This window comes from Galleria mellonella, unplaced genomic scaffold, assembly GCF_026898425.1.
Source record: "Galleria mellonella isolate WM207_F2 unplaced genomic scaffold, CSIRO_AGI_GalMel_v1 utg83, whole genome shotgun sequence".
Lineage (NCBI taxonomy): Eukaryota > Metazoa > Arthropoda > Insecta > Lepidoptera > Pyralidae > Galleria > Galleria mellonella.
Genome location: NW_026442162.1, coordinates 4,883,601 through 4,898,688, shown reverse-complemented (window position 1 = coordinate 4,898,688; position 15,088 = coordinate 4,883,601). Strand labels below are relative to the sequence as shown.

At 34.9% G+C, this 15,088-nt stretch overlaps 1 protein-coding gene across 1 annotated transcript; it reads left to right on the top strand.

Moving 5' to 3' along the window:
• Positions 1–71: 71 nt before the first annotated feature.
• Positions 72–15,088, top strand: LOC113516616 (cytoplasmic dynein 1 light intermediate chain 2). Its single transcript, XM_026901047.3, has 9 exons — positions 72–251; positions 528–718; positions 4,607–4,810; positions 9,072–9,286; positions 10,353–10,582; positions 11,147–11,258; positions 12,198–12,335; positions 12,783–13,076; positions 14,463–15,088. Exons 1-8 carry the CDS (start codon positions 178–180, stop codon positions 13,059–13,061), a joined length of 1,443 nt encoding a protein of 480 aa, XP_026756848.2. The 5' UTR covers positions 72–177; the 3' UTR covers positions 13,062–13,076; positions 14,463–15,088.

Below are 15,088 nucleotides of genomic sequence, written 5' to 3'. Positions count from 1 at the left end.
AATAATTTATATTTTATCCAAAAGAATATTAACTACCATTATTTTTGTTCAGTTGAGGCTAAAAATAAGATATTGCAACACTTGTATCATCGCTAGAGTGACGTATGAACGGCCGAAGAAACGAAAACGAAAGAAAAGCCTTTCTGTGCCGTTGTTATCTTCTAAAATTACTGAAGAATGGAGACAAACGGCCAGGCTAATGGGCTTAAATCTAAAAAGAAAGAGAACGGCGACGCAAAGGATAATTTGTGGTAATAATTCACAGTTAGTTTTATGTGTAACATGCAGTCCCCTTCTATGGGATCCAATGTGTCACACCTACGTGATGTCAAGCTTCATACCTGAGAAATATGTGACCTAGCTGCTACGTCTTCCCTTTGTATGTAAAGTGACAGCGAAATCTCACTATATTGTAGCATCCACTAACATTTCTCCATACTATGTGGCATGCAGTTGAAGTGTTCTCATTCTTTATCGGAATTTACGATCAGTCTGTGCTCAAAATGAAACTATTATATCTTTTGCAGGTCTTCGATCTTAGAGGAAGTTCAAAATCAAGGGAACACAAAACTACCTTCAAATAAAAATGTTTTAGTTTTGGGTGATAATGAAACAGGCAAAACCACACTTGTAGCAAAATTACAAGGCGTTGAAGACCCCAAGAAGGGGTCCGCGCTTGAATATGCATATATAGATGTAAGAGATGAGTACAGAGATGGTAAGTATTTTATGCTATTTACAAACTTTGCCCACATAAATTGGAATAAAAGTATGCTGTAATTCCAGGATACAGTTTATTTGTTTACCAAAATTTAATTGACATTCATCTATCTCAATTGTTTGAGTAATAGACATCCAAACATCATTCAACACAAACATTACACACTCACAATTATAAAAATAATAGTTTTTTTACTTGCAGGACTATTTAGATCATTTAATTTGTTCATGAATATAAATTTATTATTTAAAAATAGTTTAATATCAAAAGAGTGCAATAATATTTCCATTTATTACTTATTCAATATATTCATGACATATTTTTTTGTTAATATTGAAGTGATATATTGAGTGGATACATATACATAACATATTATTACTGCTTTGTTTAGACTTAATAAATATATAAGTGAATTAATTCATTCAATATTTATTAAATTAAACTATTGAATTTCATGTGGTTTCATCTCTGCATATAACAACAACCTAAAGTCATCAGTTGAATTATAAAAAAAAAGAATGTTTTAAAAGAACTTGTAAACAAATCTATAAATAAAGATAAATTTTATTCTATTATAAATAGAACATGCATTTAGTTTGATGATTTTTTCTGTTTTATTTTTTTATTTAATATATATAAACTTTTCTATAGCAATATTCATACAAAATGATATTAAATATAATAAATTTTTCTATATACTGCATATTTACCAATAAATACTAATATTTTATACAATAATATCAATTGAAGGTAATTCTGAATACTTATGTTTAATGTTCATTATATAAGCTTAATATTACTCACCGGGGGGAAGAGATTGTTAGAAATGGGACTGGTAGTCCCATTGCTAGCAGTATATCCTGTCAGGGTGACTTTCATGTGGTTCCTCTTGGAAACCATCATACTGAATTCCAGATGTATTCATCACGATGGACTAACTAACCTGCTTTTTTATTCTCACCTATCATCTTACTAATGCCAAGCCGGTGTGTCCCAATAATACAGGCAATGTTACCATTCCATTATCATCTATTAAAAAAAGATTTTACCCTCCACCACATCAATATTTTTTTAATGAACTACATAGGGGGGGGGGGGGGGGAAGGGATTGTTAGTAATGGAGACTGAGAATCCTATTGCTAGCAATAGGATTCTCAGCCATTTATACCAGGTTGACCTCCTTGCAGTTCCCCCTGGGAACTATCATGGTTAATTCGTGATAAATTCATCATGATGGGCTAACTGGCCTGTTTTCATTCTCATCTATCATCCTTCACTGATGCTCCGCCAGCGTATCCCGTTAGCGCAGGGGGTTACCATACCATTTTCATCCTTCAAAAAAAAAACAAATGAACTACATAGATATTCTTTATGGATATGACCCACTGGTTATGATTCCGTAAACATAAACAAATTAATGTAACTTTTAGTTTTATACTAAATTAATCTATTATATATGATTTACTGAAACTACTCAATATGAAATACTTTATAATAAATATAAAATAATCACTAAAATAAATAATCTTTAATCTTATGCCAACAAATGATAATTGTCAAGAAAACCTACATGTGATTATTATTTATTTAAATGAATATTAAATACGCAATGTATTTAAATTTTCAAGGTTGTAATGAAATCATTAATATATATAGATATATATATAATACAAAACTCGATAAAACATTTTATTCCATTTGTTACTATTAATATTTTTAAATAAAGTTTTTATATATAGATCTTATGATGATTCACAAGCTCTGAAATTTAATTCATTAAATATTGACAAATTAAAATAGAAATGCAATGTTTGGTTTAATTAAAATGATCCTATGGCCCTTATCTATTACATTATTTCAATGATATGGTGACCATATTATTCCACTGTCATCCAATTTGGGTATAAAATGTGATTACTAATATTGGAATAGATCTTTTAAAAAACTTTTATTATATTACTAGTTATACTGTAAATAGAATTTACAAAATATGCTGGATAGAAATAAGATTTTTTTTAAATTTAGTATTATTTATAATTTTAAATTGCACAACATTTAGATAAACATATAGACAGATATGTACAAAAAAGATTGATTATTATATTGCATTGGAACCCCCTGCATGATGATTTAAAGCTTTAGTTCCCAAAGTGATTCAGGTGTACATCCAGGGGTCTTGGAAACTTGACAGTGGTCTATGTTAGCATGACAAAAAAATGGGGTTCACAGTTCGTAAGCGGGGTTCACGAAAATTCAATCATATTACAATGTAATATGATAACAATAATAATTAATAGTGTAATAAATATATATTTGACTAAATACAGTACAAAAAATATACTATTTTTTTTATTTTTACCACTCGAGTGGTGAGTTTTCTAAATGAAATATGTGAGAATTGATCGGTTCCTTGTGCTGTGAGTAGATGTCAAAAAAGTAAAGTTGTATGGAATCCCTTTTCTGATTAGCCAACATTAACTTTTTTGACATCCACTCACAGCACAATCAATTAATTAATTAACTAATCAAATCTAACTTTTTTCTTTTTGTAAACTATTAATTCATGGTTGGAACTCAGCTGCAATGCAAATTTCCATAGTTAGATCTAATCTTTACATTTTACGTCGAGTTTTGGGAATATGGTAGAAATGTAGCTAGCTGCAGGGGGTCCACCGGAACTAGCTAAATTTTAAAAGTGGTCTCTGAGAAAAAAAGTCTGGGAACCTCTGATTTAACAATGTAATTTTTATAATTTTTTGTTATCTGTAGATCACGTCATATAGTCATATTAATGTAATTTCACAATCTTCATGTGACCTATATTTTTATTATAATAAAATGCTTGTTTGATTATGATTTACTTACATTTTGTATTCAATCCCATAGGGACCTGCTCAATGTTGGCACGCTTGTAAAATTCCCACAATCCAATTAGCATAATAGGAAAACATTTATCTCTTTAATAATGTGGAATGAATTAAGAAACAGTTTTAGTCATTACTGAGCTAATTAGACCTCATTTAAATACAAAACACATGCTTGTTACTGTCTTGTGTGTACAGTAGTAGAATTTTTTTTGTTTGGAAATTTTCTGATTCATTTACAAGGAGAAATTGATTGACTAATCAACACATAGTTTAAACTGCTTTAAGAATGTTTCCAGTATATGATTTTTGACATAGTTGTTTTTTTTTTTATGTAAATAAATAAATAATCTTGCACATAGATAAGCGTCATCTAGCCCTGTATTAAGCAGATCTTATACTATGGGTACTAAACAAATATTTTTTTTTAATTATTTTTATTTAGTCTTTTATACTATAAGGATATGACAGCCCTATCATACTCTAATCTTAATTAGTTATTTTACATATTGCAATAGAGATAATCATTTATACAAAAATAGAGCAATGAAAGATTTGTCATTTTGGAATGAAAACAAAATAAATGAAAAAAAAAGGCATGAAAATAAACAATTGAAAGAAATATTATAATAAACTAATGTCTAAGGGGTGAGGTAATGACTAAGGAGTGGGTGACCATAATCTCCCCCCACACACACACACACACACACACTCACACAAGTTGTGAAATTACCTCACTTCTTTAGTGTTGAGAAAGAGAAGAGTTAATCTAGAAGTATCACCTGCACATCTGTAGGTGATACTTGTAGTATTTCAGGCATTTACAGGCATTACCTACAAACTATGTTTTTTTTATGCAGCTCAAAATGCTAAACAAGCTGAATGTTCACCAGATGGATAATAGTAATTGTTGACTAAAAGACATGAATAGCTGTATGCCTAATATCTACATCATTGTATACATGTATTTTTTATTTTTTTTTTTCAAAAATTGAAACTTAATTCGTCTTTTATCCATCAGATCACACTCGGCTCAGTGTATGGGTGTTGGATGGTGACCCAGGGCATACAAATCTGCTCAAATTCGCCCTCAACGAGGAAACATTCCCACACACGCTGGTCCTCCTCACAGTCGCTATGACAACCCCGTGGGGTATACTAGACCAATTGCAGAGCTGGGCTTCTGTGCTCGGCGACCATATAGATAAATTGGATCTCACACCAGGTAAGTGTTGTATATATTCTTAGTTTTTTTAAAGGTCAATGCACCCTTATCTAAGTTATAAATTCAGATGACCTCGTACATGCGTCAATAACAAATGGCAGCCCTGCAAAATATGTGTTGAACATAACATGGCATATCCCTATATAATACCATAACAATCCAAACCACAATAGGACCAGAGGGAGACTCTGTACAAAAGTCAATTGCTTGGGTGCCTCTGTCCCGTTCGTGTTTCAACCGTGAAGCAGTTGTGTTTGCATGGCTGTGTTTCGGTTTGAAGAGTAGGATATGACGTGAATTTACAGAGGAATAACACCTGAGTCCTCAGGAATGGCAACGCATGGGGGGCATCATAGGCGAAACAGTATATAGGCTCATGTCTATAGGCGACGGTTACCACTTTCCATCAGGTGGGCCGTCAACTTGTTTGCCATTCTAAGTAGTATAAAAATACAAATATTTGTGTTTTCGAAACAACCCCATGGCCATCGGACGGTGAAGCAGAGGACCTACCATGAAATATTTTTCGAAATTTCGGGGATGAACGAAACAGAAATTTGATGTTAAAATTACATAATACATGCCATTTAAAATTATTAAAAATGTTAAAATATCGTTCCTCTAGGACTATTAGGATAGGATTTATAATGAACGAAATGTTAAGCTCCATTTATTGGGTCGATTTTAGTATGAACAAAAATACGAAATTGAGACCGAAAATTCGGAATTTCATTTCATGGTAGACCACCTGTTTTAGATAGCTTCATAATATCAGCCTTTAACTGACGAGTTAACTCGTCACCAGTCAGCAAAATGTTAAGATTGTGGCCCACAACAAAACACCTACTTCAAGTGTGATAAAACTTCAATGAACACCAATTCAAGATGTTCGACATAGCCGATCCTCGTTGATCAATACAGACGAAACCGTACGACTGAGCTGTTTTTTGTAACATACGCGCAATGCATTAATTTCAACCGACTTCAAAAAAAGAAGATTCTCAATTCGATTGTAATTACAACAGATATAAAAGAAAGTCTCATAAATCCATCAGTTGAAAACTAATATGGAAAATTCTTTTTTTTATCTAAAATCTAGTTACAGATTGATTGGTCTGTAGATATTTTATCAAAATCCGTCTAGTAGTTTACTTTTCAATATAAATCAAAGGGGGGAAAGAGATTGTTAGGGGGAGAAAGGGATTATTAGTAATGGAGACTGAGAATCCCATTGCTAGCAGCAATATACCCAAACAGGTCGACCTCCTCGCAGTTCTCCCTGGAAACTATCATGGTTAATTCCTGATGAATTCATCATGATGGGCTAACTGGCCTGTTTTCATTCTCATCTATCACCCTTCACTGGTGCTCCGCCAGCGTATCCTCTAACAATCCCTTTCCCCCCACAGTTGAGAAGTTAATACATCCTTTTTTAAGAACCCCATACTACTTCATGTATAATACCGATATAGTTTAATAGTTAAAATTTCATTAGATAAAAATTGGACTTTAAAACTATAGTAGGAGATTATAATATCGTCAATTCACGAATAGTATTAGCAATACCGCAAGAATTAATCAATATCTTGAGGTCCCAAATGTTTATTTTTCAACTGTGACTCACGGACATGTTGTATTACGTCATTGTATTCGTAATGTAAGTAGACGCGAATTGAATATATAATACGTTTATCTTATATTTTATAGCGTTTGACATTTTTTTTATGTTTTATTTATACAATGACAATTTATAAGTTATATATGGCAACTTATTAAGCTAATAAAATATAATTTTTTCTAACGTGATATGTTCGTTTAAATCGAATTTTGTTAATTTATGTTCCACTAGCTATTCGCCTCGGTTTCGCACGGGTAAATAGATGGAAGACTAATATATTAGCTTTAATAGGTAATTGTTTGATACTTTGAGCTATATTATTGCGATTTTCATAAGGATCGCCAATATTTTTTTTTAAATTATCTTTCTTGAAAGTATTTTTAAAATCGGTTTAGTAGTTTTTGAGTTTATCCGTTACAAACAAATCTATCCTCTTTATAATATTAGTATAGATATAAAATTTATTCTGCAGGTTTTTTTTATAGAGCAAATTTTTAGATTTATTTATGGAGCAAAAATTTTTAAGACTATTACGCGATTACGTTTTGGAACCGATTTTGACAATGTTTTTTGCAATTTACCTAGTCCAGCCATAAGTTCTTTTACAAATGAAAATGCATTTTTTTAATGAAGTAATGTAATATTACTGAAATTTATACCTACATATTTATTAAACTTTCAACAATAAACAAAAAAATATATTCGAAATGGCCACCTTTTGGCTGGCTTTTATATAGGTCTTTAATTTGTCTGGCCACGAATCTATGGATTTACGCACTGGTTCTATGGAAAATTTCGCCACTGCTTGGTCCAAAGATTTTTTTAGAGACTCAATGTCGTCATGTTGTTTAGAACAGGCCATGTCCTCTAAAACTGACCATAATTTGAAGTCTAAAGGGTTGAGGTCTGGGCTAGATGAGGGCCAGTCTTTAGCTCTTACAAAGTCTGGGACGTTGGTTTCAAGCCAGACTTGAGTAGTTTGTGCCTTGTGACCAGGTGCAGTCCTGCTGGAAAATCCACGGTACATTTTTAAAAGTGTATTGCTGAGAGGTTTCATAACACAATCCAAGACTGTATCTTGATACACTTTGGCTGAAGTTTTCACTCCTTTATCACAAAAATGTAGTTTTGTATCTCCTTGATAAGACACGCTCCACCAAACCATCACTGACGCAGGATGATGACCACGTTGTACCTTTCCGATCGATCACTGCAATCCTATTTTCTATAACACCCCATTCCATATTGTAATTTGATAATGAACACAAAAAATATGTGAAATGGCGCAAAATCGAAAGAAGTTTTTAAAATAATAAATGTGTTCCAAATTCAAAATAATTAAAAACTTAAGAAAAGTTTTATGTAATTTATGGCCAGACTAGTTACTACATTATTCCCATGTGCTTTTATTAAGACATCGTCGTCGTGTCGCAAGATACTTAAATAAATTGTGCTAAATTCTATTGAAGTCGCACAGATTTTCTTCATATGCCTAAACAAATACATGCATTGCATTGGATAGCGTGTGTGCAATGTTAGTGCTTAGACTACGTCTATGCATTAGTCACAACATAACTGTATTTAGGTCTAGTTTTGAACAGCTCCGCGACTAGATAGATGCACGAATAATTTTACATTTCTCGTATTAATTATCTAGACAAGTATAAAATAAACATAATTTAAATATACTTGACTAGCGATCTAACGCGGCTTCGCACGAGTACACAGGTTTAGAAGATTATAGAATATCCTGTGTATTTCGCTGATAATGTAGCTTTCTATAGGTGAAAGAATTTTTAATATTGAAGCAGTAATTTTTGAGTTTATCTATTACAAACAAACAAATCTTTTTATAAAATTAGTATGAATAAGTTACTTTAAGTGGTATATTCTATTTTTCAATTTTGTTAATTCTATTAATTACAAATTGTTTAAATTTATTATTCGCCATTTTATTGAGAAGGTACAGTTATTGTTGTTTTTAAATTTATTTTTAAATGTACTACTTTAAGGGTTTTCTTTAAATGTGTAGGAAGTATAGGAATGACAATATGATATGATATATGGTACAGATTATAGAGTGTCTACAATAATATTTGTTTTACATTAAAATATAAATAAAATGGTATAAATATAAATTAAACGGTAATTTAAAAGCACTAAGTTTCTTAAGAGTGTTCATCACGAACCAATTTAGAAATGTTCATTTCAATATTCATATAAGCAAAAATCGAACACAGGACCAAAGTAATGATGTGCCCACTGCATCACAGAAATCGTATAGAGCAGTGTTTCCCAACCTTTTTTATGCTATGCCCCACTTGAACATTTTAAACATTTTTATGCCCCCATACATAATTTTTCCCGACAAAGTTTATTTGGCGACTCTGATCGTCCAGTTGATATTTTGGTAACGACTAACGAAATTATACCTAATTAATATTTACAGCATTTTTTAAATTACTTTTTTTCTGTTAAATTTTTGCACCGACATCTACTCCTAGCATTGCATTTAAATGGCCCGGAGCGAGTGGGTTAAAATCGCTTCGAGTTAATTTTTTAATTGCCCCCTTGTGGGTCGTGGGCCCCACGTTGGGAAACACCGGTATAGAGGTATTGATTTGTTATACGGTTTGTTTACAGAACAAAGACTACAAAGTAAAAAACAACAAGTACAGAAATGGCAGAGGTATACGGAGCCGGGGGACGAGTTGGAGCCGACCGCGTCATCACCGATGAAGAGGTCATCGCGGAACCTTTCCGACGACCTTGAGAACGGCGATGATGATGACAACCCGTTGCCAGAGGCCGTGCTCACCACCAACCTCGGCCTTGATATAGTTGTCGTTGCTACTAAGGTGAGTTTTTTTTTTTTAAATAGTGCAAAGAAAGTTATAATCTGTACCGCCTTTTAACCTCTAAATACGTCGATTTTCGTAGACATCATAAAGTTTTTAACACAAAAAAATATAAATACTGGTTAAAAAAAAAATTTGTTACATAATTTGCAATATTTTTTTTAATGGGTGAAAATGGCACAGTGACCCCGCCTACGCTATCGGTATACACTGACGGGGTACCCGTGAGAGGTGATAGGTGAGGATGAAAAGGCAGGTCAGTTAGCCCATCGTGACGAATTCAACGATGAATTAGTCACGATAGTTTCCAGGGGGAACCGCGTGGAGGTCGACCTGATAGGGTATATTGATAGCAATGGAGATTAACCTCCACAATACTAACAATCCCTTCCCCCCAATTTGCAATATTATAGAAAGAGAACTTAGTGCCTAAAACAATCCTTTCCAGAATCGTTGGTTCATATTGATAAATATACAAAAGTATCTACTGGATAGCTGATTAGAAATTTATTTTATTATAATTTTTTGTTCAGGAATAGATGTTTAATATGGAATGGTAGGATTTGTGGTAATAATAATTATCAAAGGGAAACTTTGTACAACTACGCTGCTTCTTTGTACAACTACGCTGCTTCTTTGTACAAAAATCGATTGCTTGGGTACCTCTGTCCTATTCGTGTTTTAACCGTGAAGCATTTGTGTTTGCATGGCTGTGTTTCGGTTTCAAGGGTGGGATATGGCGCGCGTTACTGGGTACAGAGGAATAACACCTGAGCCCTCAGGAATGGCAACGCATGGGGGGTATCATGGGCGAAACAGTATACTCTGTTATGTCCATGGTACTGCTCATGTCTATAGGCGACGGTTACCACTTTCCATCAGGTGGGCCGTCAGCTTGTTTGCCATTCTAAGTTGTATAAAAAAAAACTATGCCTTGACCATTAAGTTCCCTTAATCACCTAGTACAACACCCACGGGGAAGGAAGGGGTGGCTCATTCTATACCCGGGACTGTACGGAGCTAATTTAATAAGTATTTATTTGAAAATACTTACCACTGTCCACAGACTGACTACATGAGCACACTAGAGAAGGAGCACGACTACCGCGACGAGCACTTCGACTTCATGCAGCAGTGGATCCGGCGGTTCTGCCTGCAGTACGGCGCCGCGCTGTTCTACACCAGCGCCAAGGAGGACAAGAACTGCGACCTGCTCTACAAGTATCTCACGCACCGGATATACGGCCTCCCGTTCAGGACGCCCGCCCTCATCGTGGAGAAAGACGCGGTACTAATGTTAGTATACGTCTTTACATTATGTTTTCTTACTACCCGCTTTTGATCTTCGTTCATGCAATCCTTACTAATAATATAAATGTGAAAGTGTGTTTATTTATTATCTTATAGAGTCTTAAGGGCTAAGAATGCCTTTTTTGACAAATGTTTGGTTTAAGGTTTGTCAAAAAAGGCATTCTTATATGCTCATTTGCCATTCTGGGCATATACAGGGTATAGGGGCAGGTAGTCAAAAACTGAAACGGTGAATTCAGACCATTATTTTGAACTGAAAACCAGTGGAAAATCATTCCGGATAATATAATTTTTTTCCTATTTTTTTTTTTTTTTTTTATTTAAAATCATGTAATCTATGATATTATGTATTGACAAATAATAATAATTTATAGTGAAACATAGTGTACGTAGACATATAAAAGTAAAAATAACCGTTATAAAAAAAAAATAAGGTTAAAATAAAAAAATTAATGTATATAATACTACTACTATTAAAAGTACTACTGCACTGTTCTAATTATTATTTTTTTTTTTTTATTAAATTTAATATATTAATTTGTGTTCCAGTCCTGCTGGTTGGGATAGCATGAAGAAGATTAGCATATTATATGAAAACATGCAGTCGTGTAAGCCAGACGACTACTACAGAGATGTTATTGTACAACCCGCCATACGGAAAGTGAGTATTAAAATATTTAGCCAGTATATCAAGATTAAGATATATTTATTTCCTTAAGCTAAATTATGTATTAAATTATTAATTGAATTAGAAAAAAATTGAAAAACTTAAGAAAAAACTCGAGATTCTCAACTTTTCTGTATTTTTGTATGTATTGTTGTAAAGTATGTAGAACTTTTTTAAATAAATAACAAGCGAGTACATTTGCAGTGGACGCGGCTAGTTAAACAAAAAAAAAAAAAAATAGGAATGTTGTTTTTAAAAAAAGAATAACTATTTGTATAAGAATGAGAGAGTCAAATTTATTAAACTTCGAAATTTGAATCCTTCGTGGACGAACGTCACTGGCAGTGACAACACAAAATAGACGCAACTACGAACAAAAAATCTTTACGCATAAATTTATGCAATCTGTTTATTGAAATAGAAAATTAAAAGTTAGAAATAGTTTTTTTTATGATACCTATCAATTCCGAAATTTTGTGCCTGAGATATATGGTTGTACGATACTATGAATATTCTATTAAAAATGAATCTATACCAAAAGAAATATAAAAGTAGTGCCGACTCTTATAAAACGTAATAATGACTTGCTTTGTGGTTATTCAACATTCTAATTTCAAATTTTCATAATATGTCCTTTACATCATAAATATTTGAATTTAGAACATATTCCACATTCTAAATACAAATGTATATATATATATATATATATATATATATATATATATATATATATATATATATATAGATAGCCGTCTATAATCATTAAATTACATTACAACCATAGAGTAAGTAACGAATAACTTTTCGTGTATAGTATCTATGAAAATTTGGCCAGTTCCACTGTATTTGCGATTGTAGTTTTTTTTTTTTTTTTATGGAATTATATACTTATACTCGTACAGTAGATAGTATAGCGTGCGATATCGTTTCCAGAGCGGTGCGAGCCGCGAGGCGGAAGTGCAGGCGGAGGACGAGCAGGCGTTCCTACAGCGGCAGCTCGCCGCGCTGCAGGCCGGCGCGCCCGCGCCCCGCGCTGACTCGCCGCTACGTGCGCAACGCGCCGCCGCACAGGTACCTACACACACTGCCAACAATAACCAATGTTCTAATGCTCTTGATATGTCCCAAACAAACACTTGACAATTTGGGACGCATTATTTTCTCTAGGCACATGCTCAAATCTAACCAGTCATTCAACGACTTTTTAGAATTAACGAATCCAGAATCTAAAAAGATTGTGTTAGTACTGTTAAATAAGTCACAGTGAGTTAAATCGTTAGATAGTGAAAGGGGACAGTTAATTCGTACTTTGCGCTATCGATAGTAACATATTGAACATATTAATGCCACTATAATGTATTGATTCTGGTTTCTAGTTGTAGAAAAATAATGATCATATAATTTTATAGCAATTGAAGTATAAGTGCATTTAAAAATGGAACAGTTTGTTCCTTGTCCATGGACATCAGTATTCGGTTTTCAATAATCGTCAACTAACGGCCTGACCACTCGTTGCAGCTGGACGGCGCGAAGATCGGCATGGGCCCCGGCACGCCGGGCAACGAGGGCGTGCTGGCGAACTTCTTCAACTCGCTGCTGTACAAGAAGACGGGGTCGCCGAGCGCCCGCGCCGCCGAGCCGTCGCCGGCCGCGGCGGCCGCGCGCTCCGACGCGGCCGCCGAGCTCGACCGCCTCACGCGCGCCAAGCGGCCCGCGCCCGCGCCCGCGCCGCCCGCGCCCCCCGCGCCCACCGCACCCCCCGCACCCCTCGACCTCAACTCCTCCTCCGAGTGCTAGCCGCGAGCGAGCCAGGTCAGTGCCCGCGGCTCGACCGCCTCACGCGCGCCAAGCCAAGCCATCGCACCACCCGCGCCGTCCTTGAGAAAGGATTATTAGTAATGAGGATCTATAACTCCGTTGCTAGCAATATACCCTATTATGTCGAGCTCCTTGTTGTTTCCCTGAAACCATCTTGGTTAATTCTTGTGAAATATTATACTATCATCCCTCACTGGTGTCCCTCTAACATATACCGATAATGCAGGCGGGGTTACCATTTCATTATAACTTATTAAAAAAAAACCTGCGTCACCCGTACTGCTCGATTTTAACTCCTCCGAGTACTTGCGTCCGAACTAACCAGGTCAGTATCCGTAACGAGCTCGATCGCCTCACGTACGTAAACCGGCCCTTATAGCGTACATAAGAAAAATAAGGAGTGGTAATGTCGCAATTATCTGTCAATTTTCAAAAGCAATTACAAAATCTCGGCTACGCCTCGGCCCACATTTGCACGTTCGTCCATCAATGCCTCAGTTGCTGGCCGCTGCAGTAATGTACTATTACCGTCTGGGAATAGTACATTACTGCAACTAAAGAGAGGCATTGATGGACGAACGTGTGAATCCGAGGGGAACCCGAGGCACACATACGTGAGTCTATCAATGCCTAGTTGCGGCCAAGGCTTGTATAGTACTTTTCTCAAATAATGCGCGGAAATTATTCAAATTCACGTTATGTTTCATTAAAACTGTGCATTTTAGCATTGAATAGATGACCCAAAGCGTTGTAAGCTTCACTTTATTGGCGAGTTCGCCGAAATAAGCCAGAAAAACATTTTCGGATAAGGATTTCGATTTTCTTTCATTCTTCCATTGAACAAAATCAGGTGGCGTTAAAATAATTTCATTACACTCATTGTCTTCACTTGAACTCATTTTGTCAAATACAAAAGTATTTAAAACCAATGACGAAGTTGACGAACAACTAATAACAATAGTTTTTTACGCGCCAAAGTATTATTTTTTTTCACTAAACAGCTTTCTATGTGCAAGCCAGTTCGAAATTTAAATTAAACCTTTGATAAGTTACCTCTTTGATCGCCATGTTGCGGAGTAGAAGATCGTTCTATTTTTAAATTACACGACAAATATGATTTTACATAGTAATTTATTTGGCCGCTAAACACGACAGATATGGATTTTCATACAACTATTGCCGGCCGCTGCTCGACCAGTACCGCAAGTTCGATTTATCTTGAAGAAGGTTGTCAAAATAATGCTCAAATTTCTAAGCATGTTTGAGAAAATATTTTTACTTATTTCCTTTACTAACTAAGCTGGGTAGAATAAATAAAATATAAAGAATGTTGCTTATATAGAGCATTCACTGTATTAAAGAATCAAATAATATTTCCAGATACACAAGTGGCAGTCTCCCCGGGCGTGTAGTCGCGCCGGCGTGTGACGGGTTGGCGGCGCGTTGTATACTATACATGGCTGGCTTGTACTTTACGTGGACACGCGACTGTGCACGCACACGCCGCGTTGGTAAGCGTTTATTTATTTCAATCGGCTCGTTCCGTTGCCTGCTTCGATGTCTCGACGCGATACGCCTTTGAGATTCTTCCCGTGTGGCGTCATGGCCGTATTACACACGAACAAAGCACGTTTGTTCCCTTTATGTTACATTGCATAATAATTATAATTTTATATATATATGTAGTGTACCTATAAGAGAATAATTTATCTTGAAGTGCAATCGAATCGTGAAAGGACCGAACGTGCTTGACCGCTCTCGTATATGACTGACTCGACTCAACGGTTGTAAGTATAATTGGTTAACATCGCTTATTCTTCAACACGGCAAATAGCTTTAGTACACAAGCGGTCTTGGTGTTTTTTTTTTTTTTTTCATAATGTTTAGTCAGTCAAATAAGAGATTATTCGGCCAATAGTTACAGTGACGGCATTATTTGACACCAATGCGTTATACATCCGCAGTGTGATTACTATGTTATTTATACAGAAGAATAGATTTATATT